Source organism: Microcebus murinus, chromosome 3 (genome assembly GCF_040939455.1).
Source record: "Microcebus murinus isolate Inina chromosome 3, M.murinus_Inina_mat1.0, whole genome shotgun sequence".
NCBI classification, from domain to species: domain Eukaryota; kingdom Metazoa; phylum Chordata; class Mammalia; order Primates; family Cheirogaleidae; genus Microcebus; species Microcebus murinus.
In genome coordinates this window covers 59231679-59258082 of record NC_134106.1, presented here as the reverse complement: position 1 = coordinate 59258082, position 26404 = coordinate 59231679, and the positions used below count along the sequence as shown (strand labels likewise).

The 26404-nt window shown below is 46.0% G+C and overlaps 1 protein-coding gene and 1 non-coding gene across 22 annotated transcripts in view; both read right to left on the bottom strand.

The window, feature by feature from the left end:
- The window catches only part of DYSF (dysferlin), a 207992-nt gene that overhangs the window by 42944 nt on the left and 138644 nt on the right, over positions 1 to 26404 (bottom strand). For 8 of the 21 annotated variants that reach the window (XM_012750083.3, XM_012750087.3, XM_012750092.3 and 5 more), the window contains 4 exons: positions 22474 to 22575; positions 22204 to 22365; positions 21005 to 21170; positions 20380 to 20456 (listed from right to left, as the gene is read on the bottom strand). In XM_012750083.3, coding sequence (XP_012605537.2) covers positions 20380 to 20456; positions 21005 to 21170; positions 22204 to 22365; positions 22474 to 22575 — 507 coding nt within the window. Of the gene's footprint in view, positions 1 to 14219; positions 14283 to 20379; positions 20457 to 21004; positions 21171 to 22203; positions 22366 to 22473; positions 22576 to 25564; positions 25607 to 26404 lie in introns of all 21 variants that reach the window. The other 13 variants (XM_012750078.3, XM_012750085.3, XM_012750089.3 and 10 more) reach the window with 3 other exon arrangements.
- On the bottom strand, positions 16105 to 16268 carry LOC142870216 (U1 spliceosomal RNA). The gene has a single exon (XR_012918665.1). It is a non-coding gene; the product is annotated as a U1 spliceosomal RNA (small nuclear RNA).

The following is a 26404-nucleotide window of genomic DNA, read 5'->3' as shown; positions in this document are numbered from 1 at the left end:
CCAAAGGAACTGGGAGGGACACTTAGTCAAAGATGGCTGCATGGGCATCATGGGAGAGAGAGCCTAAGGGAGTCCTCGGCATTTCCTGTAGACTCCAGAATGTCATGGGAGAGCTGTTCAACTGTATCACACTCCCCAGAAGGTCTTGAAAGTTAGTTGAGAGAGAGAGAGAGATAGAGAGCACGCCAGGAAACGTGGAAGGATCTTGGGGCTGAGATGAGAAGAGGCTGTCAGCAATGAAATGTGTTTCTCAGATGCAATATGGTCTGTGCACCCAGAAATCAGTAGGTCTACAAATGCCAGGGTGGACACGTACTGGTGACCAGAGATCCCTCCCTGTAGAGGCCATGACATTATGGAAGCCCAACCCGGGATTTAGCTGCCTCTCGGGGGTGAGGAGGAGGGAAAACAGCCCAAACTGACTAAGTTTAAACCTAAAATGTTGAAGATTACCAAGACTTTTCTGTCATCAGGAAAAATGTGAGCTGACAGGAGAGATAAAGTTAACTTACAGAAAAATAAAGTTATATTTTTAACACACTCATGGATATGACTTGAAAATATCATTCCTGCTATTTCACTAATCTGGCTTCTGATGGAGTTATTTCAAGCCCGCTACTTCCTTCTCTTCCCCAGGAAGCCCAAGAATAAGTTAGCACACCCATAAGAACAAGCCCCGCAAAAAACAGGACAGCTCTTCCATGTCTTAACCCAGACGTGCCAAAGCCAACTAACCCTCTGATCTTAGCGGAATCCCGTACTCCAGAGCTCCAAAAGGGAAATGGTGGTAAGTTCTCTAATTCTAAGTGTGTGTTTTTACTGCATTTTGCAATAGCTAAGCCTCCAGTCTTGGATCATGGCAAGGAGGAGAAAGAAATGCAAATGGCTTGATTTTTGAAGTGTCATCTCAGGCTTTAACAAGAAGCCTGGCCCTTAAAACTTTATTCCCCCATGGCCAAGGTTCAAGGCCATTCATTGTTCAGTCAGCCAATCCAGTAAGTCTGATCAAGGCTCGGACTGGAAGCCTCTCCAATTTCAGCTAATAGCCAACATGCAATTCTTGAGCAACCAGAGCAATGTAACAGAGACGTGTTTCTCTAGGCTTGATCCAGTCTAATGGACACCCTAATCTCTCCGAAAACCCAAATCAGTATGGTACATTCCAAACATTTAATCTATTATCTATCATTCAGTGGGCCTAACACATTTCATGAATATGGACAACAAAACTGGCAACAATAATTCTAACTCTTCATTTCTGGGAAGTCAGGAAGAGGGGGTTGGGGGAAGGGACAGAACTTGTGTTCTCTCCCCAGGATGACCACTTGAATCAAAGAGGGAAGTTTCTGGCCAATCTCATTTATCTCCAAGGCCATAATGTTAAACTTTGGGTAACTACATAGAACTATACACTCAACTTTTTAAAAGGCACTCACTCCATTATTTTTTATGATTTTAAGCAGGCCTGCATTGCCTGCATCAACTCAGAAGTAGAGTAGACATCCTAGACTGTGTTGAAAGTAATTTCTCTTATAGCACAAATCATTATTGTCAAGATAATAATAATACGACCACTCAACATGCGGGTTACTGTGAGGCTTTGAGTTGAAGTCTGTAGACATATTCTGTAACTTGTAAAGTTTATCATGATAAATGTCTTTGTTAATATTGCCAACATTATCAGTTTGATCCCTAATGTTGCTACCCCATACCTCAACATCTGCATAACTGGATGATATTATAGGATGCTTGCTCTAATTTTTTAATTTATGTCCTGAGGTTAAAGAAACTGAGACTATTTGCTTATGCACACACAAATATAAACATGTATGTAACATAAAAGTACTCATGCCTCATGTAGACCAGACAAGCCCCCAGACATGCAAATACCCTGACTTCAAACCTACCCTACTTCATGCATACTAAACCACTAACGTCCCCCCAAACCATGCAGACATATGCCCACAGCCAGCTACCATGTTGATTCAGCAGAACCTTACATACCCATAATAAAAATCCCTTAATTATTTCCACAAGTGGAACACTGGGCTTTCAACTTCTTGTTGACACTCCCTGCAGTCCAACCTCCTTGCCTGTCAAAGGGATTGTTACTCTGCTTACTTTGACTTCAAACTGGATCAACAGAGGTGGGAGGGAAGGGAAGACCTTTAACCAAAGTACTGAATTGCTCCCAAAGGCCTAGAGAATAAGTTCTAGAAAAAAATCTAGGAAAGTCAAGCAGATAGTGAGGGGACTGGATCATTTGATTCTTGGCCTGTTCCAGGTGGGGAACCCCATGGGGTGGGGGACCTTGGGGAACCTCAGCTTGCTGGCCCTTTCCCAATTCACGAGCCTAACGTGGACACTTGGGCCATGACTTGGTTCTCCCGGGGCGGCGTGGCCACATATACCCATGTGGAAAGCCTGCGGGAATGGCATCTATTCAGTAGGTTGAATGAAAGGAGATTCCATCAGAGTCTTTAAAACTATTCAGAAACCAATGAAACTTCTCTAATTCAAAATCTATGATGATTCCAATAAGGCCTGAGCAAAAGCGTACCCTGCCCTTCATTCTGCTTATGTAGACAGTTTTGCTTAACAAGAGTTCCAACAATTTACTTAAGACAAAAACTATTTTTGAAGGCCTTCCCAGGACTTCAGAAGCATTCATCAAACTACAGGCACTAATATTAGCCATCTTAAATTCAATTTAAAAAGGATTTGGGGGGAGCCTACTATGTGCCAAAGTCAATCTACTTTCTAGTTACTGTGTGCATTTTCATACACAAAATCACATTACCTCTCAAATATTTTATATTTCGAACTTGTTACTGATTCACTCTGATTTCCCCAAGCCTCAGTTATTGCAGGGAAGAGTTAAAGACACCGAGTGGCTCAAAAAGTTTCACGGAGCAGAGGGGTGGGTGCTCAGCAGTGAGTGCTGCACCAGGTTCCAAGTACAGTTTTGACCAAGCTGGGGGTAAATGGTGGCAGGACTGATAGGGATAGCAAGGCATTAAGTTAGACCTCAGAGAGAACTTCCAATGCTATAGATTTCCAAGAGAAGCTTAGAATATCCCTCTAGGAAGAGATGAACATTTTTTCTCTGGATGGGAAAGCAGATCCCTCATGGACCAGGAGAAAAGCTCTCAGGGAATAGGGTGGTGTCATGGTGGGGTGAGGCAGAGGCAGGGAGGGCTGCCTGGGGGGGAGCTGGGGCCTCCTCCTCCCTGATGGGGCCCTGGAGCTTGCCAGACAAGTTTCACCCTGGGCTGTCCCCCCTGCAGTGTGCGTCCAGGGAGGAGGGGTGCACCCCCGAGGAGACCACAGGAATGCCAAGCAGGGGAAAGGCGCCCTGAGCCAAGGGCTCCGGCAACCAGGATCCAATATCGGAGGGTGACTCCAGCCCCCGTAACAGGAGAGACCGTGAAGTATGTGCTCTGCTTCCCAACCAGCAAACACAGCAAATAACCAATTACTCCAAATAGCTAACAGATTTCGGCTCTGATTTCCCTCCCCTCACCTCCCCTGTGCCTTCACTTGTCATTTGATGGGCGATTTGTATTTGCTCTGAGAAAATGAGAGAAAGAATGAGTCACAAAGGAAGGTCCAGATTACACCAGTGACGGGCATCAAACCTCCCTAATCAGAACTAATGGGAGAGGGGGGAGGCCAGGCTGCGCTGGCAACACATCTGAACAGGAGATGTTTTTAAAGAAGTACAGTTTTGCGACTTTCAAGCACATATAGTAATTCTCGTTAAACCAATATTGCCAAATACATGTCCTTAGGAAACCTACTTTAAGGAGAAGATATGTATCTTCCTAATTAGCATATCTGATATGCACAAAAGTACAAGTAAAACCATGAATGTTGTTAAAGTTAAAATACTCCCTCCCAAACTCTCGAGTTCAGAGGTGCAACCATGAAGTTTGGAGACAAACTGCTTTGGACGCCTTCTGGAAATGCTTCCTCACTTGGGAGCCACACCCTGTAATTGATTCCTTTACTCAGAAAACCTTTGCTTCAAAATCTGGAGATAAATTGTCCTCAGTATTCATGAGCTGCAATAAGGCATCCCTCCCCCACCCCCCCAAAAGAACCTGGAATTAAGGGGAAAACCTTTGGAGAATTAGACCATGGAGTAACTACATAGTTGGTCAGTGCAAGGAGAGGCAAAATCACCTCACAGGGAAGAATGTCTCCTACACTAAGCCTCAGCCATAAGTGGGAAGGATGTATTAATCTAGAGAAAGAATATGTCAGTGGAGAAAGGAATTGATCAGCCCTGGAAGAACAGGCAAAGAGGAGTAAGGGTGGGACATTGGCAGGTGTCCACACCAGCATCAGTAGGGAGGGGGTGCCCAGGCTTAGGGACTAAAGCTGTCCCTACTATTGGATGGATGCCTCAGTCCACCTTGGTCAGCTGCCACTAACTTTCAAATTACAGATCTAATTCTCATTCTGATTTCTCACTCATCTCCAATCACAATTTGCCTTTCCAATTGCTGAGCCTATAGAAAGACCATGAGTCTTTCTCTGGACCAGCATCCAGAGTCACATGCCCCAGGCAGGTATATTTCTCACTGTAAATTTATGCAGCCAGCCCTGAGAAAATTGACCCATTCAGGGTCTGAACCCACAAAGTTAAGAATCCACCAAGGCAAAACTGTAGAAACTTCTCTAAATTAACACCCCAGACTGGTGAACCTGGCAGGAGGGTCAACTCTCCTTTACTTAAAAAAACTCCTATATTGGAGTCCATAGGGAAGAACTGCAGCTCTGACCTAGCCTAGTTAACACCTGACTGCCCCAACAAACATAGAAAACAAACTCTTTAGACCAGAAGAAAAATTCCCAAGCAATTGCCTCTGATCCTTATTTCCTTCTTACTTCTCCTACCGTGCTGGGTTTTGAACTGGCAAAGTGAAACTATTAACAAATCTAAACTATTTCCTTCTTCATTTCATCTGAGTTTCAATTAGAAGTGGCCATGAATTAATAGAAGAATCTATCTGAGCTCCCAGCACTTAATAAGCAAGGACTTCCCTCTGTAAGGATAAACAAAAACATATAAAAGTTCAAAAAAAGGAAAGCAATCTGAAGACAAATATCTCCCTATGCTAAAGAGTTGAGTAAAAAAAAAAAAACAGAAGAAAACAAATTACTCATTTATGTTCATAGGAAGTCTCAAGAGGGTCCTGCAATCAAGAAATTAGAGTATGCAATCCAGAAGGAGATATAACCCGCTTGATGAAAAATATGACCATAGCATTTAAAGCTATAATGAAGACATTGATTTTCAGCAAAATGACAAACTGACAACCAGAGAAATCCTCCAAGTAAGAACACCTAAATTCACACCTAAATCCATATAAAATGCATAGCTAAGCTGATGGGAATGTAAAGAAAATCCTCAGGGGCAAATGAGAAAGGAAATAGCCAAAGAAATAAGGAGCTAAAATGTATACTAACTAGGGGACCCAAAAAGCTACAAGCTGAACATTTACTTTTAAGTAAATCTGGGTTTTGTCATATCTCCAGGCATCTGGTAAAAGTAAACACACATCCTCTCTAGAAGAATGTGACTTCTATTCAGGCCTCAAAGAATTCTTAGATAAAGTTCCAAGAAACATGAGTTCACAATCAAAAATAGCACAACACACAAGGAACAAGACACCATGCGCAAGAACCAGCTAGAGCCAACCAACTGCAGAATCAGACCATTAGAACAACCAAAATCAGAACCATCAGAAATAAGACTTTAAGAAGAAAACTGCTTAAGAAATAAAAGGCATTAAAAATATGCCAAAGGGATAAGAGATCTCCAAAGTTTAAAAAGTAGATTTTGAAAAAAGGACTTTTAGAAATAAAAATATAATATTTAAGACTAAAAACTCAATAGATGGGGTTAAATAGCAAATTAGAAACAGCTAAAGACTTAGTGATCTAGAAGATATATCTTCAGAAATTAGCCTGAGCGTAACACAAAGAAAAAAAATTATATGAAAGAAAGCTTAACTGACATGGAGAAAAGAGAAGGTCCACTATAGATCCAATCAGAGTTCCAGAAGGAAATAATGGAGTAAATGAGGAATACGTGACATTTGATAATGGTTAGGAACTATCCAGAACTAATAAAAATAATAACAGAAAAAAACAATCATCAGATTTAGGAAGATAATAGCAAAATGGAAGCCAGAAGAAATTACTGACAGAAAATAACTGTCAATGAAACTAGTGTTTCCAAAACAAGGGTGAAATAAAAATATTTTCAGACAATTGAAAAAGTGAGAAACTTTTTCAAGAACTGCTCCCAATTATAGGAATATCAATAGGCTCTCCTTCAGGAAGAAGGAAAATGACCTTAGGAGAAAGGAGGCTGATATACAAAATGAAATAGTAAATGCAAGTACAGCTAAAAGAAAAATTGATTACTTAAAAAAGGTTTAAAATGTAGTTTTTTGTTTTTTGTTTTTTTGAGACAGAATCTCACTCTGTGGCCCAGGGTAGAGTGCGTCCGCCTAGCTCACAGCAACCTCAAACTCCTGGGCTCAATCAATCCTTCTGCCTCAGCCTCCTGAGTAGCTGGGATTACAGGCATGTGCCACCATGCCCAGCTAATTTTTTCTACGTATTTTTAGTTGGCCAATTAATTTTTTTCTATTTTTAGTAGAGACAGGGTCTCACTCTTGCTCATGCTGGTTTTGAACTCCTGACCTTGAGTGATCCTCCTGCTTCGGCCTCCCAGAGTGCTGGGATTATAGGTGTGAGCCACCACGCCCAGCCAAAATGTAGTTTTTAAAAAATAGAACTAAAATAGTGAATAAGAGTTTGTAAATTGGTAGGTGATAAGAGTTAAAGCATTCTAAGTTCTTTGCAATATTCTAGAGGAGTCTATATATACCAATTAAATTTAGACTTTGCTCAGTTAAATATGCATGTTAAAATTTTTATACTAATCACTAAAGGAATAGAAACAAAGTATAGTTTTAAAACTAAAAAGGCCCTGGAGGGGGAATGAGAAAGCATAGAAGTGGGGGGATTTTTCAATTCAAAAAAGAACAAAATTAGGAAAAAAGGAAAAGGACAGGGGTAATAGGGACACAGAATAAGATGGCAGAAATAAATTTAAATATATCAGTAAAGATTGTTAGAATGCATTTTCAAAAAACAGAATCTATCTATTTGCTGTTTACAGGAGAGAAACCTAAAATATAAAGTCATGGAAAAGTTAAAAGTGAAAAAATAGAAAAATATATACAAGGAAAATACTAACTGAAAGAAAGCCAGTATACCTATGTTAACATGAACAAAACAGACTTTAAGAAAACCTCATTAGTAGAGATTTAAAAAGGCAGAAGTGGGCAGGGGGCATGCTACATACTGTTGAAAGATTCAGTTCTCCAGGAAGATATAAGAATTCTAACCATATTTATGCCTAATAACATAGCATCAAATATATAAAGGAAAAGTAGGCAGAATTATAAGGAGAAACGGACAAATGTCACATCAAAACAGGACATTTTTAGGCTGGGTGCAGTGGCTCACACCTGTAATCCTAGCACTCTAGGAGGCCAAGGCAGGAAAATCACTTGAGGTGAGGAGTTTGAGACCAGCCTACCAAGAATGAGACCCCATCTCTACCAAAAATAGAAAAATTAGGCAGGCATTATGGCACATGTCTGTAGTATCAGCTACTTGGGAGGCTAAGGCAGAAGGTTCACTTGGGCCCAGGAGTTTGAGGTTGCAGTGAGCTATGATGATGTCATTGCACTCTCAAAAAATTGATAAACCACATGCACAAAAATCAGAAGAAACACAAATTTGAATGACACAATTAACAATTCTGTTCTAAATGAATACATCATATTTAAAACACATTCGGAGAGTACACATTCTTTTCAAGCATAAATGAGACAGTTACAAATATTAAACCAGACCATAAAGCAAGTGGCAGGTCATTTCTAACTATCATAACACACAGACTATACTCTCTGGACCATAGTACAGTTAAGTTAGAAACCAATAACAAAAAAATAACTTAAAAATTAAGTTAGGAACTTCTAAAACATATTTTTAGACAATTTGACAGTTGTCAAAATGAAATAACAAAAATAAAATAATAACAAAAAATACTCAAAATGTAATAAAAATTAGAAAATCAGGAAATACTCCAAATGGAACAAAACAAAAATACTACTCATCAAAAGCTGTGGAATGCATAAAGCAGTACTTAGAGGGAATTTTATAGCCTTAAAGGTTTACATAGAGGTTAAAAATATAATAACCTATCAAAAAATATAAGGAAGAAAATAATAAAAAAAAGAAATTAATAAACTAGAAAATAAGAAAATAATAGAGAAGATCAACTAAAAAAATGAATCTTGGAATAGACTGAAAATATTTAACAAATTCGGGCAAGAATAATAAAATATAACCTTAGGAATGAAAGGAAGTATAACTAGATGGAGAAGAAAATTTTTTAAAAAATTAAGAGGTTATTTTTTAAATTTTTTAAAAAAGTAAGAGGTTATTATAAAAAATGTTACGCCAATATATTTAGGGGGAAACAGATTAATTTTTATAAAAATTTAAATCACCATAAGTGACTCACATAGAAACAGAACATCTAAAAGGTCCTATAAACATTTTTTTAAAATCACATCAGCAGTTTAAAATATCCACAAGAATACACAGTTGTAAAAGTGAATCTACCAAACATTTAGACAACAGATAATGCCAATCTGATGTTATTCTTTTAAAGGCTCTAAAAAGAACACATATACCACAAGTCATTTTATAAGATTAGTATTGTCTATTAAATAGATGCCAAAATCTGAAAAAGTAGTATGAAAAGAGAAACTTTAAGCCACTACCATTCATAAAAATTGATGTAAAAAAAAAAAACTCCAACTAAATATTTGCAAACTGAATCCAGCAATGTAGAAACAAAGATAATATTTCACGATCAGGTTAGGTTGTTTCAGAAATGCAAAGTTGTTTCAGCACTTAAAAAAAATCTATTAATATAATTCACCACATTAACAGATTAAAGGGGGAAAACCATATGATCACTTCGATAGATAAATAAAGGCCAGGCCTGGCGGCTCGCGCCTATAATCCTAACACTCTGGGAGGCCGAGGCGGGAGGATCACTTGAGGTCAGGAGTTCGAGACCAGCCTGAGCAAAAGCCAGACCCTGTCTCTACTTAAAATAGAAAAAAATTAGCCTAACAACTAAAAATATATAGAAAAATTAGCCAGGCATGGTGGCACATGCCTATAATCTCAGCTACTCAGGAGGCTGAGGCAGAAGGATTGCTTGAGCCCAGGAGTTTGAAGTTGCTGTGAGCTAGGCTGACACCATGGCACTCTAGCCCAGGCAACAGAGTGAGACTCTGTCTCAAAAAAAAAAAAAAAAAAAAAAATAGATACACAAAAACATTCAATAAAATTTGATAATATTCATGATTTTAAAAACTGTTAGCCAACTAGTAATAGTTCACCTGATAAATTTCATGCTAAGTGGTAAAGCATAAAAAGATTCGCTTTTAAATTAGGAGCAGAAAAGAATACTCTGTACAACCAGTTACATAAAACATTCAACCGAAGGTCCTAGCCAGTGCAATCAGACAAGAAAAAGAAATTATAAAAAAGTAAAAAAAAAAATAAAATGTACATGGAAGAATCAAAACTGTGATTAATCCAAATTATATGATTGATTACATTACACAGAAAACCCAGGAGAAAACTCAAATCAGTAGAATTAATAAGAAAGTTTAGCAAAGTTTCTAGATATAAGATCTGTAAATGAGAATCAATTTCCTTTATATACAAGCCGAAACCAATTAGAAATATACCTTTAAAATTCCAAGTAAAAAGAATAATAAAGCATAAACTAGCTAGAACTAAGTCTAATAAAAGTTGTACTAGACTTATTTGGATAAAATTATAAAAATTTACTGAAAGACATTAAAGAAGACCTAAATAAATAAATAAAATAAATATCACATTCATAGTTAAAAGACAGTATTATAAAAATGTCTGTTCTCCCCAAATTGATGCAGAGAGTCACTGTAACTCTAGCACAAATCTCAACTTCTTTTTTAAGAAGTTGACAAGTTGATTACAAAACTGAAGTGGAAAAGCAAAGGACTAGAATACCAATGGCATTCCTGAAAATGAACAAGGTGAGAGAGTACTTCCCTTCCAGAGATCCAGACATGTTAGAAAGTTATGGTAAACACAACAAAGGAGCATTAGTACAGGGAAAGATACATAGACTAATGGAACAGACTGGAGAACCCAAAAATGAACCCATGCTATACCTGGGGGAAGCCTGATATATGACACAGCTGTTTTTATAGATCAATGAGAAAGGATAGGTCATTCTGTAATGAGATAAATGTATTGGTTGTCTATATGAGAGAAAAAAAAAAGGTCTCCATCTCACCGTTTCTGTATATACACACAAAATCAATTCCAGATGGAATAAGTACTTAAGTGTGAAAAGCAAAACTTTAGAATTTTTAGAGGAAAATGTAGACAAATATCTCCTTTAAATAGTATTTTTTTTTAATGAAAGAGAGGCTGGGAGCAGTGGCTCACACCTGTATTCTTAGCACCCTGAGAGGCCAAGGCAGGAAAATCACTTGAGGTCAGGAGTTCAAGACTAGCCTGAGCGAGAGTGAGACAATGTCTCTACAAAAAAAATAGAAAAATTAGCAGGCGGTGGTGGCGCATGCCTATAGCCCCAGCTACTCAGGAGATTGAAACAAGTAGATCACTTGAGCCCAGGAGTTTGAGATTGCAGAGAGCTATGATCAGGCCACTGCACTCTAGCCTGGGCAAAAGAGTGAGGCCCTGTCTAAAAAAAAGAAGGACAGACGGACATAAAGAGATGAAGTGATAACTCAAGATGTCTAAAATATATGTAATAGGAATTTCAGATTGAGAGAGCTTAAAATGACTTAAATTTAGAAATTAAAGTGGCTAACCAATGTCAGCAGAATTTTTAAAGAACTGGTTCTTTGCATGAAAAACAACTTTAAAATAGATGAAATTCTATTGGGCCCAATAAAAAAAGAGAGAAATAACACAAATATATAAAATTTAAAAAGAGGATGAAAACAGAACAGATACAGAAGCATTCTCTTTTACAATATGTACAAATCCATATTGATGTTAATAGGCAATATCTGGTAACATCTAAGCTACCAAATTGATTGACAAAATAGAAATGACCAAAGAATCCCCCACCCAGAAAAAAAGAGGTATTGAACCCAGTTTTACCAATGAGTACAAGGCAGTTGCAGCTTATACAATTATATAAGATACTCATTTCTGAAAATCTTCTATAATTTAAGATTCCCATATAATAATACCATTTTCAAGAAAAGATGGTAGATATCATGTTTATCAGCTAAACTATAAATGCAATTTACCACCTTTTAAATTATATGACTATTAATCCTTTTTAAAATTTAGGTTGATTCATATCATTACACATTTTGTACATAAAGCCAGACTATTTAAAAGTTTACATCTAGTAATTTTCAACTTTCATAATTCAAACTCATAAACAGTGGCTCTAGTGCATTTTTGGACCTTAAAGAAACAATAATTCTCAGGCCATAGAGATTCCAAGGCAATAGAAAGTAAAAGTACACCTGCAGAAGATTTTATGGAACTAGTACAACCCTGATATCAAAGCCTAACAAAGACAACCTAAAGTAATGCTTATCAATACAGATGCAAAAATCCTAAGTAATAGCAAATCTAACTCAATAATATATAGTATAAGTTCCCCTTACAAACTTTCCCGCAGCCAGGATTAACAAATGCTATCCATTCTCTCTGCCAGCAATCTAAGGTGCAGCCACACTGGCTGCCTACAGCTACTCTAGCATGCCAACTGCAGCCTCCAGCAGATGAGCTATGTGTTCACCAACAGTCAAGTGTGTGTGTTCCCTAACCTGCTTATGCCAGCCGTACTAATATTAGAATTAGAAAAATAAATAAATTACATATGACAAAAATATATAAAATTTGGATTCAAAAAGAAAGGGCATCGTACCTATAAAAACTAATTTAATGCTTTTGATATTTTTAAGTAATAAAAATTAAGTACGCATGACAGAACATAAAAGGGCAAGTCTTAAACTTTAAGAGGACTCAATATTCAGATTTTTTTGCAAGTATCATTAAGTTCTCGTCGAACTTTAATAAACCTAAAGCTAAAAATCCTACATAATACATTTTGGATGTGATTTATGTAAGAAGGATGACATGACACTCAAGTCAGCACATTCAAATGCAAAGAGGAAGGCTTGGCACATATCAAAGGATTGGCAAATGAAGTTACATGTATATGATTAAAAATGAAATGTTTATAGTATATGCCTATGACTTTTAATGAGTTCCTATTTAACCAACTGTTTCAATTAGCCATTCAACAACCTGTCTTAATTGTATTGGGTAAGAAGGCTTCAATTGTAGTAAACTATCATACCATGACCAATGACCAATTTGAATTTACCCCAGGAATACAGAACAGCTATGTACTATATTAATAGCACAATGGAAAACAAAATGATCATCTTGAATAATGCCAAATGACACTTGATAAAATTAAACTTCCATACTAATTTTTAAGTTATTAATAAACCAACAAAAATAAAACACGATCTTGACAAAACCAAATCTGAAACCACCAATCATTATCCTAATTAATGGAAAACTGGTAGAAGCACTCTCATTAGAATCAATGACTAAATAAGTTTACTCACTAGCATCTTAAATACCAAATGTTATTCTGGAAAAATGAATAAGGTATAACTATTTCAAACTGATAAGTCTATTATTATTTGAAGAAAACAATCTTACCTACCTGGAAAACCCAACAGAATCAATTAACAACAGTCAGAACCAATGAAGAAGCTTAATAAAGAGTTTGTTTCAAAATAAATATACAAAAATATTGTTTTCCTACATTCTAGCAATAGTCAGACAAAGTCATAAGAAAAACAGACATTCCATTTAGAATAGCAACAAATGCCTAGGAATAAATTTTAACAAGAAATGGGCTGGACAGATCCCTATAAAGTAAAGTAAAATAACTCCTCTAAGGGACATAAAAGAAAACAATAGGAGAAATTAACAAATTAAATGTCCAGTGACAAGGAGTAGTTAAAATTTTATGGATGTGCACAAGACATGAAGCTATATCTTTAAAGAATATAAAAATATGGGAAAACATTCACATATACTTTTAAGTTAAAAATACATACTATAAAAAAGTACAACATGATTCCAATTTTGTGAAAAAAAGTATGCACATGTGCATAAAAGACATCTAAAACTGTAGGCACATCAAAATCTTAACAGTGTTTATCTTTAAGTAGTAGAAATACAAGTGGTTTTAACTTTCTGCCTTAGATTTTTTTGTGTTTTCTCTATTCTCTACAAAAGACAAATTAGAAGAAATTAAAAATATATATTGCCTCCTCCAGGAAGCCCATAAAACACCTGTTACAGCAGTGCCTCCCCTTGGCTCCATGATGGAATTTAAGTCGCTGCTTTTTGGCAGGTCCTACAGCTTATGCCTACCCCAGGTCAGGGGCTCCCCTCAGCCCTCTGCATGGGACTTCCTGAGAGCATGCTGAAGACTAAACACACCAAAGTCATCTTCCTGGGGAGACTCACAACCCAAAAAGAAGACACCCAGAAAATCAGCTCAGGCAGGCAGAAAGTAGCCCTGCTAGGAAAAGAGCCTTCTCACAGCCTGCAGGGGCCAGTAGGGTTTCTCAGTCACACCTACGTACCGTTTACGCATCTGGGAGGGACAGAGAAAGTTACATTGATCACAGAGGCTTCTCAGGTCCCATGTCTCAGAAGTCAGAGTCTAATCTAGAGATTTCCCTGCTTCCACTGACCCATGCGCTCCACCTAACTCCCCATCCCCCACACAGGTAAACAGGATTAAGGCAAATCCCAGGATGCACTGGGAGCTAACCTAGGGATGTCCATTTCTGAGGCGCTACTCCTTAGCTCTCTCCCCACTCCTCCGTTAGTGCATGGGGCTCACAGGTGCAGGGAGCAGAGGCTCAGGAAAGGCCTCCTTTCTTGCCCTCCCATTCTCCCCTCCTAACTCCCTGACCCCACCCCCAACCCCCAGAGGAAATCAAGGAGTCCACAAATAGGTAAACAATACATACATGAGGACTGGATGGAGAAGATGCCATGTTAGTGGGGGCCAAGCTCGACAGACCGTCTGCAAGCTACAAACAAAACATTTGTTAGCAACCGGATTAGAGAATCCACTTCAGGAAAGGCTGGACAGCCCCCAGGGAGTAGCACTCTCCACCCAGGCACCCTCTGCTCTTCCTCCAGGAAGAACATCTGGTCTGGAGTTGGACATGCCTAACTCAATCACCTCACCAACTGTGTGCCCTTAGGCAAGCCCACTTGACCTCCCTGACTCAGCATCCCCATCTGGAGAATGGGCATGAAGCCCACCTCCCTGGGCAATAGTAAGTATGAATGAGATGAAAGTTATGCATGCCCAGGACAAGGTGAGGCACATGGAAGGGCCTCAGCCAATCCCTGTCTCCTGCCCACTCTCTCACCGCCCTCCCTGCCTTTCCAAAATGTGCCTATTTCGGGGACACTGCAGCCCCCAACCATACAGAGTGGTTCCCTCCAACAACTGAACTGCACCATCCCTGCTGGGCATGGTTTCTGGGCAGTATGGGTTCAGTCTTCTCTCCTCAAACACAAGAGGCAGGGCACCATATGACTTCCCCAAAGCCCAATATCAGGAGGGACTTTAAGCATCTTACAGTCCAACCTCCACCCCTGTATTGCAAGTAACTTTCTGCATCCTTTTCTGGGCATCAAAACCCTGTCTGCAATCTTTCAGAACTGTGAGTCTGTATTTTATAGGGTGAATCCCTGGGCTGCAGCTTTGAGGAGTGTTTCAAGGCTCAAGACCAGAGGTGGGGAGACTTGTTCAGAGGCCACTGAGAGGAGAAGGTGATGGAGCTCTGGGTGGATGGGTACTAGTCCCACAGGTGAGCAGGGCAAGAAGGCACATTCTAGGCAGAGGGAGTAGCAAGTGCAAAGGTAGAGAGAAAGAAAGAAGCACAGCACATTCCAGAAAGAACAGTCAGGTCAGCAAGGCAGGTGCTGGGACAGGAGCAAAGGGGATAAGGCTGCACAGGTGAGGAGGCAGGTGTGACCCAGAGCTGCCAGGCAGACTCTCCTCCTGGGAGATACACCCTCCTGTGGGTCAGGAAGGGCTCAGAGAAACAGGAGGAGGATGAAGCCCTGCTGGGACCAAGGGAAGTCTGAGGACTCACAGACCCTTCCCCACTCTAGGAAGGAGGCACCACTGAGGGGCCCCCAGGGCTGCTCGGAGCCAGAAGCATGGGCAGGAGGGCAGAATGGCCAACGGGCACCATGCCAGGGCCGCTGGATGCTAGCTCTGGCACACCGGCCACACATTGTTGGGTGTGACCCCTGGAATAGACTGGATGAACTCCACATGCAACCCCCAGCTGGCCAGAGACTGGCCGGCCAGGCAGCAGCTCTGCCCCTCCCATTCTCATGCTAAACTCCACAGAAGCCTTATTGTTATTTTTAATCCAGTTCTTTTTTAGAAAGGTGAGAGGGAAACCAGCAGTTCACCAGAGCAAAAGGGGAAAAAAAAAATAAAGCTAAACATAGTGCTCCAAAGATCTGGTCCAGCTTCAGAAATTACATGTTTCCCTTTGGGACTCGGGCATAATTTGCCACTCCAGTTCTAGGAGCACGTTCCCACCTTCACGGCATCCCAGAGACTGGAGCAACAGGCTCAAAATTAGCAGCAGGCTCAAAATTAGCCAGAGCCCCAGAGCCTGGCAGCCTGGGAACCCAGGAGCGGGCCAGCCCTGGCACCCCACCCTATGGGTGTGGGGAACACGTCTGTGCCACCTTCCGACGCCTCCTGCACGCCAGCGGGCCCGTCTCCTCGCTAAGTCCCCACGCCCACCACACACACGCACACACACATGCACACACACACAGTCCTACTTCCAACCCTTTGTGAAGCTTTTATTACCCCCAGGGAGAGTACGGATGCAGTCCCCCCACCGCCACAAATTACGCACCAGGTGTCCCACATTTGGGGAAATCACAGGGGTCAGTACATCAGGAGTGCGATGGATAAGCCTTGCCCTGGGAAAACCACCTCTGCGATCATGGTATCGCCCCTGACAGGTAAGTACTATGCAGCTCTTTTGCCTGCCAGGAAAGCCGTCCTCTCTCCTCCTCTGTTCCACCCCCACCCGGTATCTGAGGCCAGCCTCTAGCCTCGGCTCCCTGGAGAAGCTTCCCTGTTTACTTAGCCCACACCGACCTTCCAGGCCGGGACAGTCCCTGAGGTTGGTGTCCTTGTTAGTAAAGCCCCTCGTCATTTGGAATGGCTCATCTGAGATCTGCTGGACATCCCTCATCTCCCTGCGATCAAAGTTGAAATTTCCCAGATGTTCTTTCTCTTTATCCCTCCTCAACACATATATACTCTCCACCCCTGGAAATTCTCCTTCTCTGGAGACTTAAAGAGGAGACCCCTCCCCAGGAGGGGTCTCCCGGAACACTAGGCACAAAGCACCCTTGACACACCAACCTGGCTCTGGGGCATCCCAGTGCCTGGAAGGCCGGCGATGGGGGGGTGCTGTTTGGGTACAGCCTCTGCATGGGGGGGTGCTGTCTGGGGTACAGCCTCTGCCTTGAGCTTCAAGACCCTCTACAGGAGATAGGGGGGCTGGGGGTAGCATTCTTTGTGTGTGTTCCTGAACACTGTTTTTTTTTTCCCTCTTCATCATCATAATACCAAAAGCCAGTTTAATGAAAGAAATAAATAGATTAGTAAACTAAGCCCCTAATTTTGTTTGAAAGATAAAAATGAAGTCAGAGACAGAGAAAGGCAGAAGGAAGAGGAAAGGATAGAGAATGAAATGCTGGTAGCAGCTCGTTCAGATTGTGTGTGTGGCTGGAGGTGATGCCTATTTGTTCATCGTTTTTCTACATTTTCCAAATGTTACATAATGAACATGTACTCTATTTATTATCAGAGAAAAGTGAATAGATCCTTTTTTGAAGCAGAGAACCAGCTGGAATAGGGTACCTCTGTGAGGACACACCCAGCCCGCCCTCAGAAAGTCACGTCAGAGCCTCGATCCCTGCAACGCCACCGCCACGCCTAGACACGCCTCCAGCCGGCACCCTTGGGAGCTTGCACACACACTGGCCCGGCCCACCTCTCCTGTGCTCACGTGCACAATCCCCCCCCACCGCCACCCCTAACCCCTGTCTACCAGTCTGATGTCCACACACAGGACAGCCACCTGGCCAGGAACAAGTGATGGAGTTAACAAGCACCAGGGTCCCTCATTCCAGCCCTCGTTGCTTGGAGAACAGCTCCACACGGGCTCCCTTTGCCCAAGAGACAAGCGCCGCCCGGCCAGCCCTGGAGGCTGGGCACACAGATCTGCCTTATATGTAGGGTTCTGAGTCACCTCCAGAATTGGCCACCCTTGAGACAAACCAAAACATCTCTAGAAACCTGAAAAATACTCCGTCGTGAGTGCCAGCCCACCGCCTGAGCGTCAGGGAAGCATCTGAGGTGACGTTTTCTAGGTGTGCGGTGAGCCCATCCCAGGCCCTGGGCAGAGGGTGGGGAGGGGGCTTCAGGGGCAGAGAGGAAGTGTGACTGAGCAAGGAGACAGGAGGCCACCGGCACAGAAGGCTGCATCTGGTGAGAGCAGGCTTGCACCAGGGAGGAGCCCCAGGCTGGACCCACAGTCAGGACGAGCTGGGCACACCCGCGGGGGCTATGTCAACTGTGAGGGGACGCAGGGGTGGGCGGGGCATGCAGGAGCCCGGGGAAATCCAGCTCTGCCAGTGTTCTTGTCACTCCCAGCCCCTGGGGCTGGGGCCTTACATGCCATCTGCACTGGGAGAGCAGGGAGGGCGAGAGCCCGGCCAGAATTCTCTGGCGAGGCCCCGGACCAGGAACCCACTGCCTTTGGGTCAGCCTTGGAGTGCCTCGTCCTCCAAGGCTCCAGGGATGTGGATGAGAGATGAGCGAGTGAAAGATTTCCTGGGTCAGCCAAGTCAGATCAATGGATCTCAGAGAAAAGCACAGCATAAAATCAGACACCAGACTTCCCCAGAAAGCCAGAGCTCCCTGGAGACCAGCACTGGCCTCCCTGCTGGACTGGGGGCTCCTTGAGAACAGGGCTACGTCTCCTCCATCAGACAGGGAGCTCAAAGAGGCAAGGTCCAAGCCCCCTCCATCAGGGCAAGCTGTCTCACTTCCTCCTTCTCCCCACCCGCCTTTTAGGCCAGGGGAGGCCCAGCCCCTGGCCTGTGGGCACATCTCCAGGAGCCTGACCCTGCTCTGCACCCCTCTGTCTGGCTTGCAGCTCTAGCCAGAGTGGCCGTGTTCTCCCACAAAGAACACAGACCTGGCTCTGGATCAGACCCCAGCCCCAGTTCCCTCAAGTCAACGCCGGGAGGGTGGCCAGACTGGGCCTCCTCCTCATCTGCCTCTGGCTGTGCTTATAGCCAGCAGGACCCAAAACAGTCCCTCCCCATCTGAGTCTGTAGACGTTTTGAGGGCAGCACACACAGAACGGAAATCCTGCTGGGCAGGCCCTGCACTTCCCTGCACAGTCTCAGACAGGCCCATTGAGGGGGCGGGAAACAGGAGCCAGGAATAGGCAGCTCAGAATTTGGGGCAAATTATCCACCTAATGGAGCTATAAACACCCAGCCAGGCCAGAAGGCACTAGCACTGAGTTTAGCTAAATTTCATATAGGGCTGTCTGAAATTTCCATTAGGGTTTCCCCAGCCAAGAGAAGTACTTCCTCAGACCCATACAGACAACAGGCACGTCATCCATCCATCCATCCATCCATCCATCCATCCATCCATCCATCCATCCATCCATCCTTCCAGCCAGCCATCCACTCACCCATTTGTCCAGACAGACAGACTTACACTGAGCACCTCCTCTGAGCCAGGCCCTGTGCTGGGCATTGAGGATACAGAGGGGCAGGCGCCCATCACTGCCCTGAGCTCAGCCTAGGGAGATGCTGACAGTTACAGAGACTACAGGACCTAGGACAAGTGTAGTGACTGAGATATAAACCAGTCTTTGGGAGAAGGGGCGGAGCCAGGGAAGATGTTCCACAAGAAATGACTACACCTAAGCTGAGTCTCAAAGAATGACCAGGAATTGGCCAAGAGAGCAGGGGCAGAAGGTCTCCCCAGCAGAAAGGACAGCAGAGCAGAGCCCTGGAGAGCCCAGGGCTTCTGAGAACTTCTTAGCATCAGTGAGGCTATAGAGCAAAACCTCCTGTCTCGGCAGCAGCAAGGCCCAGGGATACAAGTGTTGTCTACATAGGCTGGAAGCCTCTGTCCCTGGGCAGCCCCGAAGCTCTGGAAGCCCCAGGGTGCCCGGAGTGTGCACAGCGACATGTGAAGCCCAGAAATGAAGGTGACAACCTAGAACAGACCATGCATTCAAGGCTGGTGCTCATGGTGAGACCTTGCTCCATATCCACTGGGGTCAGGGCTGTTTGGTCTCAGGCCTACAGGACCAGAGCCACTCCAGCACCCACGGTGGGGACAGTGCTCTCCCCTCAGTAAAAGATGCCCCAGACCTCCTGCCATGCTCTTTAGCATTGGTGTCTGAGTCACCAGCTGGCTCTAGGTTGCTGAGTTTATAGCAAAAGGATGAGTCTTACCTCTGCAGGGTTAGAGACTCTTAGAATAAAGTCCCTCTCCTGCCAGCCCCCTTCCTTTTCCTGGAGGTGGGAGGATGGGGTGTGATGGACTAGTTCTTGGACACAGCCTCTTCTTTCTAAACTGCCTCCAAGATGCCACCAAGCACAAGCCCATAGAGAAATCTTCCCCTTAAGAAGGGTCTATCCAGGGTGAAGCAATGGGGGCTCCAGAGCCTGCCCAGCCATTCTCTCCCCTGTCTCCCTTCTCTTTCATTTACTCCTCTACCCTGATTTTCTGGGTGATCTCCATGGGAAAGCCTTCAACATGGCCCTCAGAGTACAGCAGCCATTTCTCTCACATGCTTCCAGGGAAAAGGCCTGGGTCTTGCCCAGAAGACCACACCCCACCCCCTCAACCAGACCGAAAGCTCCCACCGAGGCACCTCCACTGCACAGCCACCAGGGCACAGAGGGAGACGTTCAGGGAGGCTGTGTGGTGACAAAGGGAGAAGGAGTGGGAAGAGGTGAGGAATGGGGGAGGGGCAATTGAGGCCTCCACACAAGGAGCTGGGGTCTCTCCCTGGGACCCAGCACCCATCCTACCTGGACAGGGATGAGTGGCTCCTTGTCATCAATGTCGATGAGCACGTCTTCCCCGGGACTGAGCAAGCTCACGTCGTCTGTGGGGAAGCATGGCGTCCAGGCCTGAGACGGGCTCCCCTATGGGGCTCACCCTCATCAGCCGCAAGCCTCAGCCAGGGAACTGAGACGAGAGCCCACAGGTCCTCCACGCTTCTCAATCTGTGTTCTTCTCTTCCTCCCACCCAGCTCTTCCCTCTGCCATCTACTTCCCCCCATCTTCTCCACATCCCTGTCCCCCAATTCTCCCTCTTCCTCTCCCCACCTCTCTCTCCTCCCTCCCCACCTCGTATCCCTGCACCTCTCTCTCCCTCAGCCCTTCCCCCACCCTGCTTCGAGCCCTTGCCTTCAGCTCCCACAGGCATGGGCCCCGGTCTCCGTGTGCCCAGCCAGAGCTAGGAACACCCTGAGGAAGGCAAGGTTCCCACCCTTCAGTCTAGCAGCACAGAAGCCACTTCTCGCTGGGGTCCCAGTAAGAAAGTGGCTTCCGGACACATCTCCACCCCCAGGTCCCTCTCATCCTCCTGGTCCACCCTCAGGAGACAAAGTGCCACCTGGCCCTGAGGGCCCCCATCTTGTCCTCCCCTACCTGGGCCTCCTTGCGGGGATGGACTCTCCACCGAGTAGGGGTCGCACAGGAAGCTCTCCAGGGAGCGGATGGTGCACTGGCCCACCACAGGCCGGCGGCCAAACTGGCGGTTGTCGATGACCTTGACCGTGATGGGGGGACAATAGAGGTCCTCCCTGGGCAGCATCTGGGTGGAGGAGGAGGAAAGCTCTGGACACTGGCCTGAATCCATCTCTGGGAAGCCTCCGGGGCAAGCCCAAGGAGCAGAGAACGACCATAACCCCGAAGATGATAATCCCAACAGCCAGAAACCCAAAATGGCGGCGGCCCGGAGCAGGCAGTGGAGCAGAGCCGCGCACCTTCTCTGCCGCCGCTCGCTTGCCGCGTGTGGAGGCTGGCTTCCCCCCACGCTTTACCTTCCAAATACACCCTGTGCAGCCTGAAGCTAAAGCAAGTCTGCTTTCCCTGAACCCTAACAGGCTGGGGAGGGGAGACGGGAGTTGGCCGGGGACCCAACATTTCTCGCAGACAGTCCCCCCCAAGTGGATACTCAGGAGTTGGCTTACAGACCCAGCTTCTCCCCCCACCACCCCAAAAGCACTTTGAACACAACTTGAAATAATTTATATGCTCTCCTTCAGTGGCGGCTTTGGCTCAGCCAAGAGGAGGCTCCTGTTGACAGCCACTGGGCCTGGAATTTCCACAGCGCTTTCATCTTGCAAACCATTTTCTTTTCCTCAGACTTGACTTACTCTGGCCACTAGGCCCAGGAGTCCCAGGGAGCTGGAGAGGGCTGGGGGGCCCGAGGATTGTGGGGGTGAGCTCCTCAGAGGGGGCCCAGCCTGGGGGAGGTCCGGGTCAGGAAAGGCTTGGAGAGATTACCAAAGGCCAGAGTCCTGACAAGTCCCCGAGGGGCACTCCAGGGAACTGAAATCTGCCCTGGGCGGGAAAACTGCCATAGAATGGCTGCTTGGGACTTCTGCTGACCTGGTAGGAGGGAGCGGGCTGGGCCCATCTGTGCCACTCACAGGCCTGAACCCTTCCAGTGAGGAAAGTGTGAGAGTTTCCTCCCCATTTTCATAGGAAAGTGAGGCGGGAGAGATGCCCTGACCTACCCTGGATCCTGCAGGGAGCTAGGGCACAACCCCCAGCCTGCTTGGGGCCAAGAGGAAATTCTAGCCACCAGGACTCTGGAGGGGGACAGCAGGGAGGGAGCTCACCACTTCCATGAAGAGGGTGCAGATGTCGAAGTTGGGGTTCTTCCGGAGGTTCCTGATGACACAGGACTGCACCGTCTGACCCCCGCACTCCACCACAAGGCTGGGAGAGGAGATGCTGGCCAGCTGGTAACTCTTCATGTTCCGCAGGCCCCAAGCCAGGATCTGGGGACACATAATGAGGACAGCGGCTGGAAAGGCCCCCGGCCCCAGGGAATGCTGAGGAAGGGGAAGGGCCAGGCTGCACCAGCCCAGCCCCGTGGGCTGGCTCACCTCGATGGCGGTGCGCTGCAGAGCCGGCTTGATGTTCTGGGGAACCATGTAGACGTTGGCCTCCCTCTGGGGCGGTGGGTAGGGCAGGTCTGTGTCCTCTGACTGCAGGGGACAAAGGTAGGAAGAAGGCCAAGGCAAAGGGACAAGAAAGAAGAGGGACAAAAGGGACAGAAAAAGATGGCATGCATGGAGAGACATAGGACCAGAGGCAAAGACACCAAGGAGGGCAAACAGGCAGGCAGAAAGGAGAGAGCTAGGTCAGTGTCTCGCGGACACCATCTCCTCCGGTCACAATTGCAGCATGTCACCCAGGGTTTAGGTCACCCTGTTGCAACTGAATCCCAAGTCACCCTCCTCCCATAATGCAGGCTCTGACGCACCAGTGAGCTGCTCAGGGATTCCGCCTCCCCAACACAGGCATGCCAAGCACACACATGCACCTGCGAGTGCTCACTGCCCCCTCCTCCCTGGCGCGTCCACTTCAGGCCCTTTCCATCCCAGAGAGGACCATGTGCCCTCCCTCCAGCCTGGCTCTCCTGCCACCTGGCTCAGATCCTCCTGGGTCATCATCTGTCCTGGTGTTCTGGCCCCACTCCCACATCTGCCCCCAGACACCTTCCAGTCCTAGATCCCCACTTCTCACACCTGTCCCCCGAAAGGATAGAACACTTGCACTTGAGCCAGAAAGAGGAGAGCAAGTGACCGATGGGAGAAGGGGATACAAATGCCCTTCCTCACCAGAGCACCAAAGTGCACTGCCAGGGAGGCTCACTGACCTCCACACTGCAGGTGGAGGTGAGTGAGGCGAGTGTCCACGCTGGCCTACTAGGGGTTTGAAAAAGCCTTGGGCAAGAGTCCTCAGTGATCAGGGAGAACGACAGGGGGAAGCAGGGTGGGGCAAGGGAGGTAGGCACCACCCGAGACAGCTAAGCACCAATGACGGTGGCCAGGGACACAGGCTCTGGGTGTGAATCCTAGCTCTACCACTCAGAAAGTTAGATAAGTTATTTCACCTCCATAGCTCAATTTTTTAGTCTATAAAATGGTTAGTAAAGGTCATCAACCTCTAAAGGTCAATATGAGGGTTGAAGAAGTTAATATCCGTATAACATTTAGAATAGTGTGTGGTGCGTGTAAACTCTCAATAGGACTGCTAGTCCATGTGGTGCCTTTGTGACAATTAGAGAAAGATGTCCTTTTCTTAAGACTCCTTACTTCCATGTCAGAAAATCATATTTTTGGAGTTTAACAGAACAAGAGACTTTACTGCCACCTATTGGAAAACTGTTGTAATAAATACCAGTATATGGTTTCTGTGCTAGAAATTACACCCCCTTAGGTCCTTGTGCAGTGCCCAACCTGCACGTCCTTACATGGAGGCCCTGACACTCAGAAAATGTTAACTATCATTAAAAGAACTGTGCTGAACACCTTACAGAGCTTGCTTCATGGCATCTCATTTAATAAACAATGGAATCATTGGATTTATTCCTCATGTGTCTTGCTTTAGGTTCCTTCTGAAAGGATGGTACATCCACCTACAGATACTTTGCCATAGATGGTGGGAGCAGTCAGAGCAGAGAAAGATGCCAGCTTCCTCCCACTTCCACAAGTCACTTCACAGCCAACCCAAGCTGCACTGCTGCCCAATGACACCCCAGTGACACCTCGCTTCCCTGACCTACAGTGGTAAGAAGTTAAGTTCCAGAATCAGACAGACCTTGACTCTGGTTCCAGCTCTGCCACTTCCTAGCTGTGTGACCTTGGGCAGATTATTCCATCTCAGTGACTCAGCATCCTCACATGAAGGTCTGAGATAACTATACCCTTAGGAAGTTGCTCTGAGAATTAAATGGGAGAACAAATGTAAAGAGTATCCGGCCCGGGCACGGTGGCTCACACCTGTAATCTTACCACTCTGGGAGGCTGAGGCGGGAGGATTGCCTGAGCTCAGGAGTTCGAGACCAGGCTGAGTGAGAATGAGACCCCGTCTCTACTAAAAATAGAAAAAATAAGCCAGGGGTGGTGGCGCATGCCTGTGGTCCTAGCTACTCAAGAGGCTGAGGCAGGAGGATCGCTTGAGCCCAGGAGTTTGAGGTTGCTGTGAGGTAGGCTGATGCCAGGGCACTCTACCCTGGGCAACAGAGTGAAACTCTGTCTCAAAAGGAAAAAAAAGAGTATCTGGCACACAGAAGGTGCTTAATAAATGGCTGTGGCTGTAATTATTATCATAACTGTTGTCGATACCATTGTTTTTACCATTGGTGTTGGTGTTACCCTTTCCAGGGTGACTTGGGGACAGCTGAGCCATCAGAAGCAGCTCTCAGAACAACACTGGCTTTATAGCTATCCCCCAGTCGCCAGGGCACAAAGTGACGGAACTCGTCATTTTCCTCCAGCCCCGCAATGCAGACGATATGATGCAGGCGGCTCTGGCACTTTGGACTGGCTGAGAAGGCGGGATGATGCACAGGCTGTCATGGTGCACACCTGTATGGGTGCCATGCATATCACAGGCCACGTGAAAGGGGCCCTGGAGGACGCAGGCAGACAGCTACTGCGGCAAGCTGGCTGCTATGGGGACCCCTAGCTTGATGTCCACCCTGTGCACTCCAAGGCCACCAGCTGCAGGTGGCTGTCCAGCAGGGTGGTCTCTTTAAAGAAAGGGTTGTGCCTGTGGCCCACTCATGGTCTGGTCATGGCCTCTCATGGCTGATGCCCAACCCAGTGTGGACCCAGGACCAAAAGGCCAAGATGAAAAGGGGTAAAGAAAAATGAAATCAGGAGGGACTAGCCTCAAGCTCCCCTGAGCAGGGAGGCAGAAAGACCAACCTTCCCCACATGGCTGTTCTCTTAAAATCACCACGGGAACCTCACAAACTCATCCCTCCCAGAACATATTCTCTCTAGGCCCCCAGACTCTGGGCAGCATCCACTTTATCCCTCCCTTCCACATTCCATCTTCCCCTGGGGGCTCCCCCGAGCTCCGCGGCAGTGACATTCCTGTCTGCCCGCTGAGGACCAGGCTCCTCACTCCCCGGAGCCGCTCACTGAGGACAGGGAAGGGCCTGGAGGGGGTTGAGCGAGGTACCGTGTGGAGGAGGCCCTGGAGGAAGAAGGCAGGAGCACACAGCTGTGGAGCGCCCGGCACAGCAGAGGCAGCAGGAAGAGACAAGCAGAGACAGTGGTTAGACGTGTGTCCCAGGTGGCTTCCTCAGCACGAGGCCACTGTATTCATTCCCCATCTCTGTCCACCTCATTGTCCCCAGAGGTCCAGGGACATTCTTGCGCCTGCCACATGCCACTGCTTCCAAGGGGTTACCTGCCTCTGCGGCTTGCCCTCCCCAGCCCGAGGGCCACCATGGCAGTCCTCTCCCACCGTGCACGCCACAGCCGCGCTCAGTGCCGGTAGGGCTGTGACTGCATGTGCACTCCTAAGTGCTTCTCCATGCTTTTCACACTACCTCCTGATCTTCTAACCCATTTAAAGACACCCACTGCTCTCAAATCCACCTGTGCCCTCCTTTCTGGGGCCTCTCCTGCAGCTCCCTCCCTTTCTCTCTTCCTGTCTCCACCCTCCCTCGTGTCCACACAGACTGTTGTCCAGTGCACCAGGCTTCTGTCCCTAGCAGCCCCTCTCTGCAAACTTCTCTCTCCAAAGTCCATAATCACCTGCTTTGTGGCTCACTATGAAGGACACTCTTGAGTTTTTCTTGCAGAGCAGCATCTGGCCAGCTGACCTGGCCTCCTTCCCCAAACTGTCTCTCTATATCCACACCACTGACTCCTACCCACTGCATGCTGAGTCTCTCTGCACCCCCTTCCTCTGCCCAGGCCTCTCAGGCCTCCTCTGCGCGCCAGGCCTCTCTGGCCCTTTCCTAGGCCTCCTGCTCCCAAACACTTCTGCTCAGCCCCCACCCCCACTCCCAAC